The sequence below is a fragment of the Ananas comosus genome, linkage group 6 (genome assembly GCF_001540865.1).
Source record: "Ananas comosus cultivar F153 linkage group 6, ASM154086v1, whole genome shotgun sequence".
NCBI classification, from domain to species: Eukaryota; Viridiplantae; Streptophyta; class Magnoliopsida; order Poales; family Bromeliaceae; genus Ananas; species Ananas comosus.
This window is the reverse complement of record NC_033626.1, coordinates 6,820,533-6,845,340: the sequence shown is the minus strand read 5'-3', so window position 1 is coordinate 6,845,340 and position 24,808 is coordinate 6,820,533. Positions and strand designations below refer to the sequence as shown.

Below are 24,808 nucleotides of genomic sequence, written 5' to 3'. Positions count from 1 at the left end.
TATGAATCACTACCGCTACTGTATGTATGCATCAACCAGACAACAAATCCCAAAAGTAACCAAATCAGAAACCTACCATATTGGTTCGTAGACATCAGACCTGTGCCACAACTGCTCAAACCTGTAAATGACTCTCGTATAAACACCCAGGTCTAAAAGCATATTACCCTCGCATAAAGCACCCGAGTCTGAAAGCATATAACCCTCGCATGAAGCACCCGGGTCTGAAAGCATATAACCCTTGCTAAAGCACTCGGGTCTCACGGGTTGGCACTCCCAACCACTTTTTAAGAAAAGAACACCCTCTTGCGGTGGCCAAAATGTTGGTGTACGTGAAAGCGTACGAGCAGTGACGATCAATGCTGATATGCTCAATAGCCAACTGTCGGCAGCTAGCCGATAATCCTACCCCTCAGGGTATGTCGACCATATAGGTCATCGAACCACAAGGAACATAAGTACCGACCACTCGGTCAACTAGGATGGAACAACTCAACATTCTTCCGAAGGTATGCAAGTACCGACCACTCAATGTCAATTAACATATATGCACAAGAACCGACCAATAGGTCACAAGGATGTCACGTTATGCATCGGTATAATCCAGAACTAGCCGTCAGCCACTAGCCGACAATCCTATCCCTCAGGATATACCAACCGTGTAGGTCGCCAAGTAGTCGCACTGACCAAGTAGGTCACAATATCAGATACAATAAACCGACCGAATAGGTCATAGTACGAGATACAAGAACCGACAGTCTAGGTCACAGATATCACATGTAGTCATAAACCTGCTCTACTTCTACTCATGATGCTAGATAGGTAAACTAACCAAGTAGAGCGATAAGAAAATAATAAGGGTGCAAGGCTCAATATAATATATGCAAGGTAATAGTTTGAGAAGGGTAGAAGGATGTCACCGAGAGTGCACCACTATATCGACTTCAGGTTGAAATACCTATCTGTAGGTACGTAGCACTGGTCTCCCGACTGCGGAAGAAAATCAACCGGACCTACGAAGGGTCCACCGGGTTAGAAACCAACCCACAAATACGAACCACTAACTCATAATCCCTACCTGTAAACCCACGGGAATCGGTTTTGCAAAACCGATTGCCGTAACTAGCCGGACGTCCCGAAAATCGCACCGGGACTCCGTAGGGACCCACGAACTATCCCGAAAATCACCGACTCATGCCACGAGTCACCCGCTGTCACTAAACGCAATAATTTGAGTGACTCGGCAGCAACACATCTCCTCACATCAAAACGATCATCGTCGGATAATCGTTCCGATCCGGGTTCCCGAAAGTGTCAATTTCGACACCGGAACCCACCGTCGCTCACCCGTCGTTTCCAAACCCTCGAAACGACACGGGTGACTTACCAACCTGGCTCAGCGACAGCATGATTTACAGTGACGCACCGTCAGAAGAATTCCAAACCGAAATCAAGTTCCGACGACGGATTTCGCCGAAAAACGCACCGAAAATCGACATTCGATTTCCGAAAAAGACTGGGGCCTTGGACAACCAGTCCAAAGGTCACCCGCATCCCACACGTACTGCCCACAGCAGCCACGAAGTGCACAATTGCATAAAAGTCCCCACTAATACGTAAAATCACGATATTTTATGTGATTTACAGGGTTATTCGGCTCGATACCGCAAACCGAGGGCTTTCGTGGTCGGTCGAGACATGTACTGACAGGTCTCAATATGCCAGAGGCTGTGCTCATAATTTGGAGCCCAGCCATCCACTGTGGAGGGCGCGGGTGCGACGCAAAGTTCAGCGAATACTGCCCACTGAAACTAAAACGCTTCTAATTTGCTCATCCGACGCTCGTTGACCCCAAATGAGTAAGCACTGTGATCAGCACTGACCGATAATCACCGTGCTCACCTTTCGAGGCATCGAAACAGCCTCGGATCGTTAGAACAGTGAATGCAACCCCCAAATAGTGCACAAATAGGCTAGAATAAAGCTCGCCAGGCAATGGGGGGCCATGGCACGGCCGGCGGCGGCTCGGCGGTGGGCGCACCGGCGGCAGGCGGGTACGGGCAACATAGGGAGGCCAGGGCTCGCGTCGGTCGGCGACGGAAGGCGGCGGAGACAGCAACCATTGATGCCCTAGCCGCACAGTTATAGAGAAGCCTGGCTCGGGTCCGGCCAGAAGGGGGGCTCCAGCGGCGGGGGTGCCAGCGGCAGCTACGTGCGGCCGACCCAAGGGAACCGGTGCTCATGCCAATCGGGGAATAGCCGCGTGCGGCACAGGAGCAGCCCGAGCCGGCGCGGGCTCGGCACGGTTTCAGCTAGTCACAGCGGCTACCAAGGAGGCCGGGGAGCTGCGGGGCGATGGCGGTGGTTCGCCGGAGGGTGGAGGGAGGCGGCGTGGCCGGTGTTAGCGTGAGGCTGCGGCGAGCGCACAAGCCAGCAGCTGCACTAGTCTCAGCGCGAGCCTGCACAGGCTGGCCACGAGCTGCCCAGACCGGCAATACCGGCGCGCGGGGGCGGCGGCGACCAACGAGGGAGGCTGTCGAAGGTCGGGCACGGCCAAGGGAGGGAACCCGAGGGTATGGATTTCCCTGGTAATCCACAGGCAAAGATGGAGGAGGAGATGGCGGAGAAAGGCAATGAAGCCCTTCTCCGGCGGCTAAAGGAGCTCATCGGCGGCCGGGGTGTGCGCGGCGAGGTCAAAGTGGGGTGCTGGTGATGGCTGGGGAGCAGCTGAGTAACTAAGGCAGCTAGGGTTAGGGTTTCCATGATGAAACCCTAGAGCATACATATATACAAGGGGCAATTTTGCACAAAAGTTCCCGAAAACTCGGATTCTCTTATTGAGTCCCTCACAGCGCGAGTAAAATGCGTTTGCGTACCCCATCATTCGATTTCACGCAAAACGGTACATAAAATGTAAGACTTTTCACAAAATTACCGTTTCGCCATTAATGACCTCTCCTCGATCAACACGCGATATCAGAATATCCGTCCGTCGAATTTTCGATCTGGTTGCGCCAGTGCATTCAGCACGACTGGGGCATCAAAACTACAATTTTGTTTAACCCGATTTGGTCGCCGATTTGCGACGGAACCCATCCAATCTCCAATTATCAAAAATTTCTTTTTGCTATAAAATTCCTTTCTCTTGAAAATCGTGCCTTAAAATCCAAATCTGCCGGTGCCATTGGGTCCAGGATAGTTGAACCATCGAAAACGAGCTATTGGATCATTATGAATGGAGTCTAATACGGACCAGAAGCCACCACCACTGATTGGCCTCTCTGAAAAACCAGAGCTACTATTCACTTTAAGTGATTAGTGAAGGTCGCATAACTTCTCCATCCTAACTTGTTTTCTTTTGAAACTTGACGAGTGCTTATGTATTTAAATTACACATAAAAACATTATCAACAGAGAGTTTAGCTACGCTGTCGAATCTCAGTCCTCACAATAGTGGCTAATAATAATTACAGCCAGAAGCAGTGGTGACCTATAATATTAGTATCTGAAATGAAAGAAGAAGTGGAAGATGATTGTGGTTACCTATGATGATGCCATGCATGTAACATACCAAATCCCCGGTAGGATATACCGAACTTCAATCAAGTTGACCGAAGTATGGTAACGGACGACTCGGTGAGGTCCGTTAATTATTCCGAGTGCTTCGGAGTATTCTAAACAAGTGGTTGGGACCTTGGAGAGCAATGCGAGATTTTCTATGCAAAGTTGTGCTGGAAATGCTCTCGGGATCCGGACCCTAGTTGTAGGGTCCGGACCCCGTACACGAAAAACGACAGAATTGGTCAAACTCTGTTATGTGAGGGGCTATGGTGCAATTGTGCAAGTGAGAGTGTTATATGAGGGTGTTATGTTATTTCCCCCTCTCATTCCCTTCACACTGCAACAAAAGAGAAAAACTCTCTTTCTCTCTCTAGAAGCTTCTCTCACTCTCTACTCTTTCTCTTTGTCTCTTTTTCTCTCTAGGGTTTGCTCCAAGGGTAGAGTTTGGAGGAGAAGGAAGCTTACTTGAGGAAGAAGCTAGCTCTTGTGCAAAGGGTTGAGGAGAAAGCTAGAACTTGAGGTGAGTTTATGTGAATATGAGCCAGGGTTTGGTTAATTTCCTTCTAATTGTGGTCTCTAGAAGATGATATGCTAGGTTAAACTATGAATCTCCAAGAAAATTGGGTATTTGTTGATTATGGAAACCCTAGGATTAAATTTAGGGTTTTTATAGAATTGAGGTATAAGATGGAATTGATCTCTTGTAGCCCAATTGGAGTATAAACTGACGCGTTGGGTGACTCGGATTGGAATTCTGACAAGTCTACGCCGAGATATTAAGGGAAAACCTCATTTCAGCTTTGTTTGTCGTGGGTCGAGAGAAAACGGCGAATATAAATTGGAAAACTCGGATTCTAGCACTCTAGCATCCCTACGAGGTGAGTGGTGCTATCCGAAACAGTTGGATTTCTCTTTATGTCTAAGTCACCATTTGAGCATGTATGTGTATATGTAGGGTTCATGCATTGTAGGGTTAAATGGTAATATGTTGGTACTTTTTGCATGCTTTTAGTATAAAGATGCATATGAGTTGGCAATGGAACATTGGACATTTGTGAACCCTATAGATGTATGAATTTGGATATGAATCTAGCCAAGGTAGAAAATATGGTAACATTATGACAAATGATTGAAATAGCACTTTGAGGCATCGAATGCTAGTGAATAGAACACTTTGCATGTTGTGGCATTAGTAGACATGGCATCCCCATGGTTGTGGATTGGATCATACTCACCTATAGTCTTATGCTTAAGGGTGGTCGCTCCCCCTCAGGCGATGAGCTCCGGAGTGGTCATCACTGGGTCTTAGCGGTATCTCCCCAGAAGACGGTCCCGTCGAGTCGTAGCGGTATCTCCCCGATTTTAGAGATTTGGTTGGTGAGTTTTGGGGCTAAACCTACGGGTTAGCCAAGAGGATTGGGTATTGACAATGGCAATCGGCATGCATCATGAGCATCATATAGATATTGGTTTATTATTTTTATTCAGACACAGTAGCTGTATTTGTTTAGAAATGACTATCTATCTATCTATTTATCTTCTATTCATGCCTGTTTAGACCTAGTGGGAAAGTCAGCGGGGTCGGCGGCCGAACCCACTGGGAACTTCTTGTAGTTCTCACCCAACCATTTTACAGATTCGGACCCGAGCGAGGTGGTCGAGGATCGCAGCAAGGGCATAGCGCTTTAGGTAGTGGACATCCATGCATTAGTTGTACCCTTACTTCATCTTTTGGGTTTATGATGAAAAGTGTGATGTTAAGGGATATGTATAAATAATGTAGATGGATGTGTGTCATATGTTTTTGAGGAAAGATGTGTGATGTAGTTGCGAAAAATGAATGTAAATTATGATAAGCTTGTATTTGGTTAAATGTAATCAAGATACATGTGTGGTTGTAATAGTAGTAGTACTTTCACTTGTTTGGTTGTTGCTTGCCCTCGTGCAAGCCATGTATATCTGAATTTTCGTTGCGCAAATTGTCATACATGTTGGGTTGAGCCTTGGACGGACAGGGAAGGTGCTGTCCGTTCGGCGTCTGTGGACGTACTCGAACAGACCAAATTGGCAGTTGTGGAGTATGATAATGCAACTAGCATTAGTATGATTAGTGATGATGGTAGTTAGTTACTGCGGTAACAGCACCTATTGCATGTGGTGCATATTATTGTGATAGGTTACAAGAGTGTTAGATAGCATTAGTGATGGCTGTTGATAATCAAATGTAGTTAGTTATTATTAACATATATAAATAGTTAAATATAATCTTTAGCACAAATTTGGTGCACATTATGGGATTATAGTATACAATATAGAAAATAATACGTAATGGCCATATAAATAACAAACCAAACATAATAAACACACATTTCTAATGGTTTATTAATATATAATTTCCAATTAATCTAACTCAAAAGAAGTAGATTTTTTTTAAAAAAATGGAATTGTGGATAATTCAACAACCAAGAAATCAAATACATTTTTAATGAAATATTACTACACAGTCATAACTTCTTTTTAAAGATGATGTGAGTGATAAAGTTTTAACAAACCAGAAAAATTAAATTGGCAAGAAAAAACTTCTAATTTCTATACCTAGAAAACGGTCTCTATTTATCCGTTCTCCATTTTGGTGTGTTTGTTATGTATGTAATATACAAGACCAACTATTGTTTTATGTTATCTAAAATGAAAGGCCTTGTGGTACGTATATGGTAGAAACATAAATTATGATATAATAATTTCTCATAAAACTAGTACAAAGAGTTAAAATTAGTCAAACTGGTAACCCAAGTTGTGCTTCGTTTTGAAAATAATAAAATGCACCCATATACATATAAAATTAGTAGTTAACTTTCCTTTTGTAACCATGCATCCATATACATATAAATACATCCTTTTCAATCCATCGTGATGATATTTTTCTTCGTTTCTAGAAAATTTGATATTATTTTATTACTATTGATTGGAAAAAAAAATTGAAGAATTATATATAGAGTCCAATAACACTGCAACAAAAATGGTCTATAGTAACACTTTTAAATATAGGTACATGTCAAAAAAGTGCTGCTAGCTAAAATTACCGACACTTTTAAAAAATGTTGCTATATGTGGGGTCGCTAGGTATATAGTGACAGTTAAAGAGTGTCGCTATAACCTAAAAGAGTGCTGCTAATTTACCAACACTTATTTAAGTATTTAGCAACCGCCTAAACTCTATCTCGTTGGCTGTGGTGGCGGAGGAGGACAACAGGAAAAGCTCTTCGTCTAGAATTTCAGTGCATTGAGTGAAGAGAGAAGAAAAGATGGTAATTGATTTTTCTTTTTTTTTTTCTTTTCTGTTTGTAATCGGGCCAAATGGACTGGGTGTGGTGGGTTAAGTAGAGTAATCTTTTATTTTTGGTTGGATTGGGCTTTATATTTAGGTATTAGTAGATGTTTTTTAAAGTTTCAGCATAAATAGAACACTTACTCAAAAGTGTCCCAAACATGTGTCCCTATAATCTAATTCTGTTGTAGTGTAACGATGCATTGAAGCAAACACTTTAAGAAAATTATATTTCGTTGAAAAACATATATGCTTACTTGTAATGACCCAATCCGCTAGCAACAATAACTCGTTGGGTTCATACCACCGGCCTAAAATGTTTAAGCCTAGTTATTATGCCTAGCCCAATCGACTACTGAAGTATCACAGACTCCCCCCGTTTAGGCCATGACATCCTCGTCAGCCCTAAACACACACACAGCCCAAAATCACCAGGCGATGTGAGACTTGCCTCACTAGCCTTTGTTATTCTGATCCTGACTTAGCCTATGAATCACCGACCCTGGCTTAGTCTGTCATTCCGACCCTGGCTTAGCCAAGACTCATCTCACACTTCCGGCTGGTGAACTGGCTCTGATACCAAATGTAACGACCTGACCCGCTAGCAACAATAACTCGTTGGGCTCATACCACCTGCCCAAAATACTTAAGCCCAGTTATTATGTCTAGCCCAATCAATGTCACGCCCCGGGGTCCCTTTTAGTTTAAAACATAGCGGAAAAGCGTCTGAATTTTTTTTTTTTTTTTTTGAAAAGCCTGACCCCAGAGTATGCCAGATCCACCACAAACACAGGGAATCCACTATTCACACGGACAGAGTCTCCCCTGTATTTGCACGGCGTCACACAAATACAAGAAGTAACCCAGGTACAACCACAACCAAATGAACATAGAAATAACCAACAATTATATATTCATACACCATTCACATAACAGGTTCACATTTATATATTCGATATTTAAACATAAATCCACATCTATCAGTTAAAATGTTTCCAACCACAGAAACAGGTTTTGAAATACTAAGATGCAAAATCCACAGAAAACCTTTTGAAAACTGTTTCCTACACGGAAACCTTTATTCTTTAAGCAAGCTACCACGAGGGGTAGGAAAACCTTTTATTTACAAAATCCGGAAATCATTTATTAACATCACGAAATCCATATTTCAAATGTAATAAAAATATGAACCATATAACCTATCTAAGCTATAACAACTGAAATAAATAGGGTAATAACTATACAAAATAACCTGGGTCGAAGCTCTATCGACCGCTACACACGTACCTACGTCTCGACCACCTACCATCGCCGCGATACTCTGAAAATGGCGTGGAGGTGAGAACATGTAAACATGTCTCCCCTCCCAGTGGGTATCGCAAGCCGAAGAAACGAGAATTACTCACCGGATCAGGAGAAGCTATACAAACAACACGGTTAGTGAAATATAGTAGCAATAATAAAACGAAAGAGATATGTAAGATAATTGAGCAGATATAACGAATACAAGTAGCAATAACTAAAAGAAAGTAAGAACTAGACTGAATACGGCTACCGTACTGTAACTGGAACCGAAAGTATACATGAATGTCTACTATAGTAGCAAGGCAAACATAAAAGTAAGAACTGTAAATATGCATGCAACGACTGCTACGATAGACATATGCGTCAACCGGTCAAGAAGTCCAAAGTGCCCAATCTGAAACAATGCTCTCTTGTCAGCACCGCAGACCTCAAGCCAATGCACTACTACTCTCCAGTGCATATAACCCCTCTAGGGCCTCACGGTGTCACCATTCAACCACTTTTCCGGAAAAGAACACTCCTTGCGGTGGATCAGACGCCAGTGTTCGTGAAATGCGACGAGTATCGGGCGATCAATGCAATATGCTCAATGATCAATCCAGTCGCAACCAGCCGACAATCCTGCCCCCCCAGGCCCATCGACGGCATAGGTCTCAACTGTAAAGAAGCATCAAGAACGACCACTTAGTGTCAACTAGGATGGGACAACATCGACATCCTCTCAAACATATGCAAAATACTGCTCAATGAACCACAAGGACTGACCCACTCACATCAACTAGGATATGAAACTCGACCAATCACGGTCACATAGTACAGGATATGAAACTCGATCAATCATGTCACAATAAGGATATGAAACTCGATCCAATCACGTCACAAGTATAGGAGTGAAACTCGACCCATCATGTCACAACAGTATAGGATATGAAACTCGACAATCACTCACAAGTATAGGATGTGAAACTCGACCAATACGTCAACAAGTATAGGATGTGAAACTCGACACAATCATTCACAAGTAATAGGATATGAGTAAAGTATAATCATCCGTGCAACTAACCGACAATCCCACCCTCAGGGTATACCGATCTCAACGGTCATCAGACAACAAAGGTCGAGAACTCACCGAATAGGTCACAAATACTGAATACTAGAATCGACGACATATCGCTAATCTCACAGATAATCACGGATCGTTCTACTATAAATATGAAACAGTATGCTCAGAATAGCGTAAGTAGAGCCAACAAGGAAACATGGTATCACATACAGATAGACTATACTCCTACACATGATACTAAAGCATGGAAACATCTAGTAGAGTATAATCAATACAACGGTGTCAATTTAAACAATAGAGGTGCAAAGCTCAACAATAATAATATAAGCATGGATAATAACAAAAAGAGCAAGGGTAAGAAACTATCACCGAGCGTGTACCACTGTACCAACGGTCGATCGAAGTACCCACCCGTACAACTGTCTCGCCTGTCTCCTGACTGCAAAAGAACGTCAACCGGACCTAAGGAGGTCCACTGGTTAGTGTCTAACCCACAACTAAGAAACCCTAAAAAGTATAACCCCATAAATAAACCCATAAAATCGGTTTCCAAACCAATCGTCGTAATACGTCGGAAATCCCGTAATCGCACCGATTTCTGGCGGGACCCACGGACTATCCCGGAAGGCACCGACTCGTACCACGAGTCACCCGCTGCCCCTAAATACAAATTTACGTGTGACTTGGCAGCAGAGACCTTAACTCACTCCGAAACGATTATCGTCGGATAATCGTTCCGATCCCGGTTCCCGGAAGTGTCTATTTCGACACCGGAACCCACCGTCGCTCACCCGTCATTTCTGAACTCTCGAAATGATGTGAGTGACCAGCCAACAAGGCTCGGCGACTACACAATAGCTCACGAAGCATCGTCGGAATAATTCCAAACCAAAACCGCGTTCCGTCGGCGGATTTTGCCGACAAACGCACCGAAAATACATTTCCGATCTCCGCAAGGGCTTTGGGCCTTGGACGATCAATCCAGAGGTTATCCTCAACCCAAACATGCTGCCAACAGCATCTACAACGAAGTAGAAATCCTAAAAGCCCATACCGATACATGAAATCGCAACATTTCATGTGATTTCTAGGCTTTTCTGGACCGTGCACGCAAACCAGAGGTCGATTAATCCGACCGTCACACTCGCTGACAGGTTTCAGCATGTCGGAGGCCGTGCTCACCTTTCGGAGCACTGCCGGCCACTGCGGTGCGCGCACGAGCGACGCGAAGTTCTGTTAAACTGCGCGCACAGCGCGAAGATCGCGACTAACTCACTAACCAGGGCATCTTTGCCGCTGTCGGAGGTGAGCACGATGTTCAGCACGAGTTGTAGATCATCGTGCTTACTTCCTGAAGTTTAGGAGGCTTATCGGATCACCGGAAAGGTGACCGGAACCTCGAAAAACAGTGCTGGAACATAAAATACCCTTACCAGACCCGAGGAGAGCTAGGGTTGGTCGCCGGCGGCCGGGAGGCGGGCGGTCCGGCCGGAGGAGGGAGCACTCGGTCCGAGAGGTCCGAGGAGGGTGCTGGCCGGCGGCGGGCGGCAACCGGTGGCGCGGCGGCGGAGATCGAGTCCACACACTCCCTCTCGGATTCAAACTTCCCGACGGCGCGGCGGCGGCCGGAGAAGGTCGGGGCGGCTACGGTGCGGCGCCGGAGGCCAAGGGGACGGCGGTGCACCCCTCGGTGGGTGGCAGCGGCGCTTGGAAACTAAACGGACTCGGCCTCAGCCCGCACGATTCCAGGCGGCCGCAGGATGTTGCAGCGGCGGCCGGCGGCGCGCGGGGACGGCGGGGGACGCGCGCGCCGGGCTGCCGGAGGTCGCCAGGACCGACAGGAGGGCGGCACGGCCGAGATAAGGCGTGGGCGCCGAGTTCGAACCGGCTCGGTCTGGGCTGACCCGAGCTGGCCGCAGGGAGCAGGGGTGGCTCCGGCGGTGCTCGGGGGTGGCCGGGGCCGGCGGGGGAGGACGCCGGAGATGGGCCTCGGCCAGAGGATGATGCTCCAAGGGATGAAAGAAGCTTCCTTCGCAACTTTGGCCAAGTCGGAGGAGAGGGTGGCCGAGAGAGCAAGAGAGGAGGTCGAGGTGGCTTTTCCGGCGGCCGGAGCAGCACGCCGACGGCCGGAGCGTGCTCACGGGTTGGGCAGGGAGGTGCTGAGGCGGCTAGGGTTTGTTAGGTGAAAGTGGGCAGCCAAAAAGTCATGGGAAACCCTAGATGCCCATTTTATACAAGGTGTCACTTTGCGAGGAACCCCTCCAAAGTCTAATATTTACAGTCCAGCCCCCTGCCTGCATGTGGATTATGCGTATAGGTCCCTCGACGTTCGAATTCGCGCAAGACCACGCATAAAATATTGGACCTTTTCGCGAATAATCGATTTTGCCAACTTGACCTCTCAGCGGACTTTTCACGATTCCCGAAGATCCGTCCGTCGGATTTTCGATCCGACTGAGCCATCGCATTCAGTACAACGGGGGCATCGAAACTATGATTTCGTTTCATCCAATTTGGTCACGGATTCGCGACGGAACCCATCCGCTCTCTAATTAATCCATATATCGCACGTATACCAATGTGTAAACCCAATAAACCAACTTCGCATAGAAATTGACTTCCCTACCACTAGTAGGGACCCGAAACATTCTTCACCCTACTCCAGGTCACAAGCACGGAGCGCGAGAAGCTTTAGAATGCACAGAAAAGCAAAGAGCGAAAACCCTCTTTTCGGTAAAACTCCTTTTTCTTGAAAACCGTGCATCAGATCTGAAATTCGTCAGTGCCATTGGTTCCAGAACAGCTGAACCGATCGAAACGAGCTATTGGATCGCTATGAACGGAGTCCGATACATGCCGAAAGCCAACTCTACTCCGTAGCTTCTCCGGAAAATCGAGTTACTATTCACTTTAAGTGAAAACTAATAATCGTGAAACTTCTCCGTTCTAGCTCATTTTCTCCTGAAACTTGACGAGTGCTTATGTAATTAAATTGACGAGTGCTTATGTAATTAAATAACACACATAAACATCATCAACAGAGAGTTTAGTTGCACTGTAAAAATCTCAGTCCTTACAATCAAGCTTATATACTCCCACATCTAGCCATAACTATTCGATGTGAGACTATTAGGGTATCACATTACTTCTTTTTTTTTCATGTTACGCTCTTAACCTGCTTTTCAATTATCTTTATGCCAAAATGTCTAATTCACTCCTTGGTTTGATAGAAAATTGTGATTTATTTATTTTACGATCGATACATTGCGTGTTGCGACTCAAATCCACCTAGATCGAGTTGTGACATCATACCACTATAAGAGAATTTTATTAAAACTTGAAACTTCTACAAATGGAAAGCTTTATGGTACAAAAGGAGACTCAAAACACTACAAGACGAATTACACTAGAAGCAAATGAGTGGAAGTATAGAGCAGCACAGCAAAGAAGGGCAAGAACGTAGTATAGAAGTACGTAAAATGATTCATGCAAAAGAACTAGTTAACTACTACTAAAATGTGTCAAACTTAATGTCTGTAGAATCTTACCTTGTAAATCGCTCTTATGGTTCTTCTATCCAATCCAAGGCGATTAGAATACTATCTCAAGTAGTTAATAATTATTTAATCAATTTTAATAATTAATGGTAGTATCACCCAACTATATTCCAATATATTGAAGAGTCCAAACCTAAGTATACTATATAAACAATGCAGTAAAGAGAACATAACAGATGGCTACTTGTGGTACCGCAACACCAAACACCAATCTATAACTATATCCAAATTCACACCTCTTATCTCCAAACACTACGTATCACTTAAAGGTAGATCGTCAGAACATATTTGGCCATTAAAGAGTATGCTATTTATTCTCATTGAAGAGTATGCTATTTATTCTCATCAATCATCCCAACTGATTTGTGCAATTATCACTCAGCATATTGCCCTCACAATGTATGCTAACTTTTCAGCACTTTGCCTGTCCTTGGCCGTCTTGGCGTATGGAATTCGGAATCCGATCAAATATCATCTCATAATAGTGTTAGCTTATCATGTTTTGACTTGTTAAACTTGGCACCCATCAACTCATGTGAATCCTACCATAAATCTCCATCCACATTCCACAATAACTGCATGACTCTAAATAAACATGGAAGTAATTTTTCTAATCCATATAATTATGTATAACTCATATATCTCAAAGTCTCAAGTCTTCGACTCGGTGCCATACCCTAGGCCTACCTAGTCCAGAATAATTTGGGCCTTTGTCTGGTTCATATAGTATATTGAGTAAAGATAAACTGATCTATTGTTTATGACAACAAACTATATATAATCATCATTCCGATATTTTCAAGACCTACAAATGCCAGCTATAACAACGAAGATTTCAAGTCAAATCCTACATACTAAAAATGACTCATGAATATCTCAAACCGATCGATATAACATAAGATGCCTAAGCATAATACAACCATATCAAGATTGATGAGGGATAATCAGTGTGAGGTCTACATAACATATCAAAAATGCCAATCAATAGTATTATACTGGTTAGAAATTATGTTTAGGATAAATTACCATCATCAAGTTGATATGCAACAATTCTCGATAAAGAATTTGAAAGAAAAGTACTACGATTAATATGAATCCTATTTATACACAAAATTACATAATATTATCAATACATATAGTCGGGTCATATCCCTAAATAAATTTAGGATTTTTCTTAGGACATGCAAATCTAAATATCAGGCCATGCAAGAGCGACGTATATAGCAAATTTATCTTATTGCATAGCTAAGGGCAATGTCCAACATCATACTTTTGTAATTCACCTTGAACATAAAAATTGCAACATCCAACAAGAAGGATGTATTATATTTTAGGGGCAATTGCTTATATACCCCTAAAAAGTTCATGACTTTCTGATTTACTCCTCTTAGAAGGCTAATATTAAAAATACCTTTTTTACATTCCAACCTATTTCAAATATACCTTTTAGAGTTAAAATCTGTTAATGAACTCTGTTATCTCTATAAAATTACTATTTTACCCTTTCAAGTATACTCTTCAACCATCACTGACTTTTCTTATTTACCCTTAAGTTAGGGGCATAAAAAGTATTTTGCTTTTTGGTCTTTTCAAATATATCATTCTACCATCACCAACATTTCTTATTTGCCCTTAAGTTAAGGGCAAAAGTGGCATTTTAATTTTTTTTAACTGTGGTAGATATTTAACTTACGTTTAACCCAAGTTAACTTAACGGGTGGTAACTGCAGGGGTATTTTGGAATAACGGAGAAACATATGAGGGGTATATTGGAAAGAGAAAAAAAGTAGGGGTAAATGAGATATTTTTAAAATTTTGAGGGGTATGTAGGGAATTATCCCTATATTTTAAGTAACTTAACTCAGGAACATAGCTCCTACTTATATTGATCAGAATGTGTAAAAGAGTCAGTAGACAATTGGTTGTAAGAATTTATCAATCACAACATAAATAAAATATCAAGCAACCCAATTAAAATCAGGCTAAATTACATAAAACTCTCCTGTTAATACCCGCTTTTTCACTTTCCTCCATTGTCATTTCAAAACCTACGCTTCGCCCCCTTGTAAAATAACAAATGTTCACAGGGGAGTATGGTGTGAACTGTGATGACAAAATGACCAATTTGCCCGTCACCATTTTCATCTCCTCCCTCATCTTGCTCATCCGCCGCCTCAATCGGTCGTAGTTTGCGCCTCGATCGGCCGCAGTTCTCTCTAATTTCTTCCCCACTTGCTCCCATACCGGCCATTAAAAATTGTCAATTTTGTGAGCTTTTGATCGTAAGGTAAATGATATCGAAAAATTATGAAATTCAATTTATAGAAGTTTTAAATGCTCTAGATAATGTTTAACGGTATGGATAGTCGATTCAGAAGCTCTATCATCGAAAACGACTTATAAGTACGAGAGCGATCGTACTCATAAGCATATAGTAGCCGAACTCTATATATATACATATGTATATGTATATATATATACATATGTATATGNATTTATGTATATCTATATATATATATATGTATATATGTATATATATATACATATGTATATGTATATATATATACATATACATATGTATATATATATATATACATATACATATGTATATATATATACATATACATATGTATATATATATACATATATACATATATATATATATAGATATACATAAATATATAGAGCTAGGCTGATATACTATCGGTAGCATCGAAGCCTCCGTGCTTTCAAGTTGTTTTCGATTATGTGACTTCCAAATCGACGATCGGCTCTGTTAGACTTGATCTATTCCATTGAAAGTATTTGGAAACTAAATTTCATGATTTTTCAACATTATTTGGTTAGTGATCAAAAGGTCTCAAAATTAACAATTTTAATGGTAGATACGATGCGTTTGTGAGTTTAACGGTGTAAAACAATTCAAATCTGATGAATTTTTTATAGAAAATTATTTTCACTATTTAGAGTAAGATCAGTACCCCTGATCTTAAATTTAAGTCTTTTATCATCATTTTTTATTAGATTTTTATTTCCAACCGTTCATTTTTAGACTACTCGTTTGATAGGTAAATGATGCCAAAAAATTATGAAATTTAGTTTCCAAATACTTTCAATGGTGTAGATCAAGTCTAACAGAGCCGATCGTCGATTTGAAAGCCACAACATTGAAAACAACTTGGTAGCACAGAGGCTTTCGTGCTACCGATAATATACCAGCCTAGCTCTATATATATATATATATATATATATATATATATAGGCTAGGGCTACTATACTCTTATGAGTATAGAGCACTTCAAACTCATAAGTTGTTTTCAATGATTGAACTTCCAAATCGACGATCCACTCCGTTAAATATGATCTAGAGTATTTGAAACTTCTAGAAAATAAATTTCGTAATTTTTCGAAATTATAATAAAGTTCATCAAGCGGATATGAAATGAACGGTCAAAATCGAACGACGTCTTAAAAATGGATGATAGGATCCTTCAATTTAAGATCGGAGTTATTGATCTTTATTTATAAAAATTTTCTATCAAAAATTCAACCAATTTCAATTCTTTTATACCGTTAAACTAGCAAATATCTCATACCGGCCGTTAAAAATTATCAATTTTGTAACATTTTGATCATAAGGTAAATAATGTCGAAAAATTATAAAATATGATTTCTAGATATTTTAAATGCTCTAGATAACGTTTAACGGTGTGGATCGTCAATTCGGAAGCTCTATCATCAAAAACAACTTATAAGCACAAGGGCGATCGTACTCATAAAAGTATAGTAGCCGGTATATATATATAGTGTAGAGCTACTATGCTATCGAAAGTATAAAGTAGTTAGTGCTTCCGATTTTTTAGCCCTTGGATTAAAGATTCTACGGTTGGGATGATAGCGATCCCCTTAGGGTTGAGTGGTCCTCCTAAGGTTGAGTGGTCCCCATTGATTAATAATATTAATCCAATGGTTAGAAATGATCAATAGGGTTGATCTAAGGGCTAAAAAATCGGAAGCACCAACCATTTTATGCTCCCGATAGCATAATAGCTCTACTATATATATATATATATATATATATATATAGAGAGAGAGAGAGAGAGAGAGAGAGAGAGAGAGAGAGAGAGAGAGAGAGAGAGATGAGCTACAATACTCTCAAAAACACCAAGAGAATGGTGCTTGTGAGATTTTTAACCATTGGATCAAGAGATGTAGGGTTAAGATGATAGAGGCCCCCTAGGGTTGAGTGGGTGGTAGATGGAATAGTATTTAATCCAACGGATAAGAATAATCAAGAAGTGTAGATCCAACGGATAAAAAATTACAAGCACCAAATACTTAGTGCTTCTAAAAGCATCACAGCCGGACTCTAGCTCAATATATATATAGGCTAGGGCTACTATTCCCATATGAGTATAGAGCCCTATATAGACTAAGGGCTACTATGCCATCAAAAGCACAGAGCTCTTCCATACTTACAACTCATTTTCAATGATGCGAGCTTCCGAATCAACGATCCACTCCGTTAAACATGATCTAGAGTATTTGGAATACCTAGAAAATAAATTTTATTATTTTTCGATATCATTTGCCTAGTGATCGAATGGACTCAAAATCAACAAATTTCAATGGCCGTAGTAAGCCGTTTGCAAGTTTAACGGTGTAAAAATATCCAAATCACGTGAAATTTTGATAGAAAATTCTTTATACTATATAAAACAAGATCAATATCTTTGATTTAAAATTTTAATGTCATATTATTACATTTTGTAAGATTTTTATTTTCAGCCGTTGATTTTGAGCCCCTTCGTTCACTAGACAAATGATATCGTAAAATCATAAAATTTATTTTCTAGATACTTCAAATACTCTAGATCAAGTTTAACGGAGCCGATCGACGATTCGAAAGTCGCAACATCGAAAACGAACTGGAAGCACGGAAGGCTCCGTACTTCCGATAGCATAGTAGCCTCACTCTATATATATATATATATATATGTCAATATGTGTGTGTAATTGTGTATGTAATGAGAGGGAGGTCCACCGTGGCCGAAGAGGCCTCGTGGACCGCGNTATATATATATATATATATATATATATATATATATATATATATACCTTCGGATTGAGAAATGTAAGGTTAGGATGATGTAGGCCCTCTAGGGTTGAGTGGATGGTTGGTTGAATAGTATAATCTAACGGATAAAAATAATCAAAAGGTTAAATCCAACGGTGGAAAACTCGATAGCACCAAGTCCTTGGTGCTATTGATAGCATCCCAGCCGAACTATATATATATATATAAAGAGAGAGAGAGAGAGAGAGAGAGAGAGAGCACTTAAAACGCCTAGAAATCAAATTTTATAATTTTTTTGACATATTTACCTTATGATCAAAAGGTTAGAAAATTAATAATTTTTAACAGCCGGTATGGGATATTTGTTACTTTAATGGTGTAAAAGAATCAAAATCAGTTGAATTTTTGATAGAAAATTCTATTCACTACATAGATAAAGATCAATTACTTTGATCTTAAATTAAAGGATCCGATCATCCATTTTAAAGACGTCGTTTGATTTTGACCGTTCATTTTATACCCGCTTGATGAATTTTATTATGATTTCGAAAAATTACGAAATTTATTTTCTAGAAGTTTCAAATATTCTAGATTATATTTAACGGAGTGGATCGTTGATTCGGAAGCTCCATCATTGAAAACAACTTATAAATATGAAGAGCTCTATACTCTTAAGGGAATAGTAGCCCTTAGTCTATATAGGGCTCTATACTCATAAGGGAATAGTAGCCCTAGCCTATATATATAGAGAGAGAGAGTCCGGCTGTGATGCTTGTAAAAGCACTAAGTATTTGGTACTTGTAATTTTTTACCGTTAGATCTACACTTTTGATCATTCTCATCCGTTAGATTATACTATTCAATCAACCACCCACTCAACCCTAGGGGGCCTATATCATCCTAACCACACATCGCTTGATCCAATGGTGAAAAATCTACAAGCACCAATAACTTGGTATTTTTAAAACCATAGGAGCTCAACTCTCTCTCTCTCTCTCTCTCTCTCTCTCTCTCTCTATATATATATATATAGTAAACTTTCGAAACCAAAAAGGTCTCCATACTTTCATGTTGTTTTCAATAATGAAATATTTGATTCGATGATCGGTTCCGTCAAATATGATCGATGCTATTGAAAATATCTAGAAACTAATTTTTATTTTTTTCGACATAATTTGTGAAGTGATTAAAATATCTCAAAAATATCTATTTTAATGACCGATATGCTATGCTTGTCAGTTCAATAGTGTAGAAAAATTCAAATTTTGTGAACTTTTAATAGAAACTTTTATTTACCATCAAGAGCAAGATCTGTATTTTCGATTTGAAATTTAAGTCTTTCGTTATGAGCTTTTTGTTTCAGTTTAATTTGAGACGACTTGTTACCTAGGCAAACGAAAGAAAATTGGTTTCTAATGATTCTAATACTATAAATTATGTCTAATAGAGCCAATCGTCAAATAAAATATTCTATTATGAAAAATGACTTAAAAGCATTGAGGCTTTTGCATTTTCGAAAGCATACAAGTCGTATGACCTACATTAGATTACTCAGCAATAAATATGGTAATATATATATGAACTATTTTATTAAGTTTCAATTATCATTTAAATGTTAGATCTTATTTTTATTATTATAGCAATTGAAAGTTCACCATAGAATTTGGCAAGTTTACACTACAATGTGTAAGAAGACTAAAGAAATTGTTCACTTCTATCATCGTACGAAATTCATATGAGGCTATATGAAATTCACAATTTACTAGGATTAGCCTCTTATTTTTCTATCGTTGATAGCACTTTTGTAGTATACAAATACAGTGTAAATCAATTATTTGATTGTGCAGGAGGAGTTCGATGTTTATGAGAATAGTGACAGTTGGTTTTTTACGTTGCAATTTCTGAAGAGGAGGAGCCGAATCATGGAGATCTTAGCCGCGAAGGGCATCATATTTGTTCTCACTGTGCGTGGCCTCGGTGCTGCATTTTGCCGAAGTAACATCAAAACCTTTTCCAATATTGTGATGTTCTTGTTTTGCATTCAAATTATGATTGCAATCTTTTTTTCCTTTCACAGCAAAGAATAAATGTATATGCTTACTAAATGTAGAAGAGGACGAAGTTATTGAGAGTTTGTTTTATAAAAAGGATGACGAATCACTTGTCACTTTGTCCCTCCATGCTTCGGACAATTCCAATTCCTGGAAATGCAGGACAATTCCAATAGAGTAAGAATCTTTAATTTATGTGCAGCATTCTATTTTAGAGAATATTGTATGTACAATAACTTTTCTTTCGCTTTCTTACTCTCATAAATAAGTTGTATTTCATTCTTTCTTCTATAATTTCTTTTTCTTTTATTTTTTATTCCTTTTTTTTTTTTGAGACTAGGACAAATGATTATTCCGTCCCTTTTCTCGGTTGCTCTATAACTATTTAGTCAATGTAATAACAAACCTTTCCAAATTTAGCTTCTAATTTGAAAACATACAGCTTTCTATTAACAACTCTGTGTTTGTTTCTTTTAACTTGAGCAGGTCTATTAGAAAGAATCAACTAAGGGCAAGGTACCAACTGTTTGAAACGGAATCCGGTGATACTATCGAATTTGATGTTGTCAACAACAAAGCACTTATTTATTCAGCGCGCAATCAGTAAGTTGACTTCATAGCCACTGCCTTTTATTTTACAGACCAAAATATATATGTTTTTAATTTTCATATGTGTTTGCAGTCTCTACGACTTGTTTGACATGAAGGACTACAGCTTCAAGTATTCCATCAACGAAGGAAATATTACGGAAATAAAAATAAGGTTAGATCAGTTATTTCAAAATAGTATTGTTCATTAATTATTGCTTTCTTGAACTCAAGACCTTTTTCATATTCTAATCTATGATATTATGCATCCTAATAATTAACGTACAGCCCAGGAATACTGCTCCTGAAACACCAGAGGAACAACTGGGCGGGCTATGTTCCACTAGAAATGCTGTCGGTTGAAGACGGAACGTTGTTGAAATCTTTTAAAACGCAATCGTACCGTAACAAACAAGTTTCTTTCATGGAGCTGTTTGGTGAGAAGCTTCTCGTTAAGCAAGAGAATGAGAATCTACAAATTGTTGATGTACTTCTCAGGGTCTCATTCTTTAATTCCAATTTCTCTTACGCTATTACGTGCGAGACATTATGTGCTCTATAGCTTATAGCTTATTTCAAAATAGGTCCTTGAACTTTTAAAATTTGATTACACTATTCTTAATTTAAGCACCTTCACTTTAAGAGTAAGAGTAATTTTCTTAATTTACAAAACAATCCCAAACATCTTTGATGGAAGCCATTGAGCCTTAACAAAACTTGATAGAAAAGTTAGGAATCATAAGTAATGAGATAGATGCTAAGGAATAAAGTCGAAATTTTAAAAATTCAAATTTCTATTTCAAAATGCACTGCAACGTAGGTAGGATCTACAATATTGTTGTACCTTTCTTTTGTTGCTATACGTTCTTCTTTCTTTTTTACAATCTTAATTTTACAGCATGGTTTAAACCTTCAAAGCAGGTGAGGACCTCAGAATTAATCGAAGTCGTCGACACCGAGTTCTTCAACCCTTCGGCGCTCATCTTTCTATACCGAAAGAACCTCTTCATGTGTTTCCAAGGAACGAAGCTGGAAGTTTGGAGCTTCCATGGAGAACTTTTTACCTCCTTTGAAGACAACACACTGCAGCATGGTATCGTTAACAGTAATAACATATATATCACCGATGATCAAGAGATTATAATCTCCTACTGCAAGGTGGGAGAAGAATCCTATAATGAGGAAGAAGGTAACTATTTTACTTACTCTATCCTACTTAAGTATATCCTTCTTAGTTTCTTTTTTAGAGTAAGCAAAACAGTTTCTCTATTTAGAAATCATTCGCATTTGAGAGTTGTTTAACATTATTAGACAAAAAAAAAATTTACCACGAAAGCATATAAAAATATGCTTCTATCTTTTGCAATGAGATTGTAAAAAATATATCTTAACACACTCATTACAATATAAGCAACATAATACTATTTACAAAAACACACAAGCTATTTTGTACGAGTACTTTCTTACTATATACGTTACGCAATCTTTTCCACAATCCTAAAGAAAGCCCGAAGAGAGGTCTCACCGCACACCGTTACGCAATCTTTCTCACAATCCTAAAGAAAGGATTAGAGAGGTAGCAACTTAGTGTTTATAAATAAAATATTAAAATTTGAAACTCTTTTTTCGCCTCGGCAAGAAACTGGTAAGAGAATTATGATAAAATGTTGTCAATATTTCTTCAGACAACTCTACTTAAACATCACATTTATTAGAGCTTTATTTTTTTTGGCACAATGATTTTTGTTAGGGGAAAAGGAAATATGTGAATTTATGCTAGTCCAAAAAAAAAAAAAAAAAAAAAAGATTCTTGCTCTTCTTTTTCCCTGCTCTCTTTCAAAACTACAAACATGGTGGATAGTTTACAGCATTTAAAATGTGGTGAACCATTTGCCGAATTTAAACCATCAAGAGGACAACAGTTACTTCTTTCATTCAACAGGTTCCGTTTGATCATCTAGTCTAGGAATGAAATTATGCAAAAACAAACTCTTCAATCAACACCAGATGAGCAAAATAAGTCATCACTCATCTTTTGTTTATTTTGCAGTTCCGCTATTTCTATCACAGAATTATAACTAACATTTCGAGTTGCAAAAAAAAAAAAAAAAGAATTTGCAGATACACCTGGATCGATTAACATGAGCAGCATATTCACTGGAAAGTGTGTGGCAAAGATCTCCCCCCTCGATCCTACACTCCAGATCGCTGATCGCAATGCGGACAAAACGAACCGATCTACCGTTCGGAGCACTCCTCAAAGAGCCCTCAAAAATATCACAGCTATATATTATGACGAAGAACGGAACGAGATCTATACCGGTAACACGGAGGGCTTCATCCACGTTTGGTCTAATTAATACAAACAGGGCATCTTCATCAGCATGTACCTTAATAATTTGCTTACTTTGGAGATTCCAGTTTCATTTACAGCTTTACTAATGTTCTTTCTATTTACGGCATTCAATATTCTTACCATTCACTTACACAGCTATTAAAACAGCCTCCAGTTTTTTTCACATAATGATGAAGCAGTAAACACAAAGGATTATCATCACACAACAATAATACCAATAAATTCCACTCACTGATACAGCTAATACTAGTAAGCTTTGCTCAAGTCTCTTGCGGCAAAGTTAGAGATCCTACAAATTAAATGGCCTATAGATTCAAACATAGGATGCAAGGATCTTACTCTAGAAGGAGAAAGGCATTGGACTTCCCTTCTTGCTCCCCTACCCTGTATTGTGGGTGTTGCTGCTGTTGTTCTTGTGGTGGAGGTGGTGGTGGTGGTGGTTGCTGCTCGGGCCGGCACCGCTCGCCCTCCTCCTAGTACTAGTACTAGTCCCGCCGCCGCCGCCGCCGCTGCCGTGGTGTTGCGTCAGCTGGGAAAGCTCCATCTGGGTCTTCATGAAGAACTGCATCCTCTGGAGCTCGAGCTCCCTCGCGAACGCCAGCCTCTGCTTCTCCAGCTCCATCGCCTGCCGCAGCTTGGAGCTCTCCACCTTCTCGTACACCTCCCCGAATCGGAGGATCGCCCTGGTCAATTCCCTGAGCCCCGCAGTCCTCGCCGCGTCCTCTTCCTCCTCCTCCTCCTCCTCCTCCTCCTCCTCCTCCTCGTCCGCCTCCGCCTCTACTCTTCGCCTCTTCTTACCCCCGTTGGCCGCAGTTTCTGGGGGAAAGCCGTCGGAGGACTCGGCCGACATCTCGGACGAGATGGAGGGCGGGGACAGCTGGGGCTGCTTCTTAGTGCCGGCGGGGTGGGGGTTGTGGTAGAGGTGGGGGGTGCGGTGGCGCTGGGGGAATTGGGGGTGGACGGGCGGCCGGATCGGGACGCCGGACGGGATCTTGGAGGAGGAGGAGGAGGGATTATTATTATTATTGGAATTATTATTATTATTATTATTATTATTATTATTAGCACTAGGGTTAGGGTTGGGGTTGGGGGTCTTTTGGTTGGGGCCGAGGAGGAGGTCGAGGCGGGAGAAGAAGGGCCAGGAGGTGGAGGGCTTGGACTTCTCGATCTTGTACTTCTTCTTGAGGGTGTCGATGCGGTTCTTGCACTGGACGTCGGTCTTTGGGGTCTTGGTGTAGCCGTCGCGGCTGGTGACGGCGTCGGCCACCTCCTGCCAGTGCTTCTGCTTGAGGTTACCGCGGCTCAGCTCCAGGTAGCGCTCGCCCCACGCGTCGATCAGGGTGGATGTCGCGCCCTCGCTCCAGCAGTCCTCGCGGCCGCCGCCCCCGCCGCCGGATGAGGGGCCTTGTTGGTGTTGGTGGTAGGTGGACGGGGAGGGGGAGGGGCGGGGATGCTGGATGGGGAGGGCGAGGGTTAGGGTTTGGTGCGCGGGGTGGGCGTGGGGGTGGGGGGCGGCGGCGGCGATGGTGACGGGGTCGGAGAGGTGGCGGCCGTTGGGGGGCAGGGGCGGGGGTTGGACAGCTGCGGCGGCGGCGGCGGCGGCGGCGGAGGAGGGAGCAACGATGGTGATGGGAGGAGGGGAGGGGGAAGGGGAAGGGGAAGGGGATCGGGAGGAGTAGGGGGACGGCGAGCGTGGCTGATCTTCCTCGTCCTCCATGGAGATCTGAGGAGTCGGCGGCGTCGGCGTCGGCGGCGGCGGTGGGTTACGAAAGAAGGGAGAGTGGATTGGGGGTGGGGCAGATGGGAGATTTTATTATGGTTGGTGGGGAGACGGGAGAGGGGGGAAGGGTTTGGGATTTGGGAATTCTCTGCCGACCGGCGGTACCCCCTCATGACGGCCGTTTTGACGCCGCCCGGTATTA

General features: G+C 41.3%; 2 protein-coding genes across 2 annotated transcripts in view; one reads left to right on the top strand and one right to left on the bottom strand.

Annotated features, from left to right (window-relative positions):
- LOC109712099 overlaps positions 1 to 22,921 on the top strand; it is a 59,226-nt gene extending 36,305 nt beyond the window's left edge. The window contains exons 2-8 of the mRNA XM_020235529.1: positions 19,739 to 19,886; positions 19,969 to 20,119; positions 20,429 to 20,545; positions 20,625 to 20,705; positions 20,819 to 21,017; positions 21,452 to 21,719; positions 22,643 to 22,921. Of these exons, the coding sequence (XP_020091118.1) occupies positions 19,739 to 19,886; positions 19,969 to 20,119; positions 20,429 to 20,545; positions 20,625 to 20,705; positions 20,819 to 21,017; positions 21,452 to 21,719; positions 22,643 to 22,890 (1,212 nt within the window). The 3' untranslated portion in view covers positions 22,891 to 22,921. The remainder of the gene's footprint in view (positions 1 to 19,738; positions 19,887 to 19,968; positions 20,120 to 20,428; positions 20,546 to 20,624; positions 20,706 to 20,818; positions 21,018 to 21,451; positions 21,720 to 22,642) is intronic.
- LOC109711522 (trihelix transcription factor ASIL2-like) lies at positions 23,023 to 24,798 on the bottom strand. Its single transcript, XM_020234621.1, has one exon. The coding sequence runs from the start codon at positions 24,601 to 24,603 to the stop codon at positions 23,266 to 23,268; it is 1,338 nt and encodes a 445-aa protein (XP_020090210.1). The 5' UTR covers positions 24,604 to 24,798; the 3' UTR covers positions 23,023 to 23,265.

Excerpts from the sequence above, each read along its gene's own strand:
- LOC109711522 (XM_020234621.1), bottom strand. The coding sequence starts at position 24,603 with ATGGAGGACGAGGAAGATCAGCCACGCTCGCCGTCCCCCTACTCCTCC.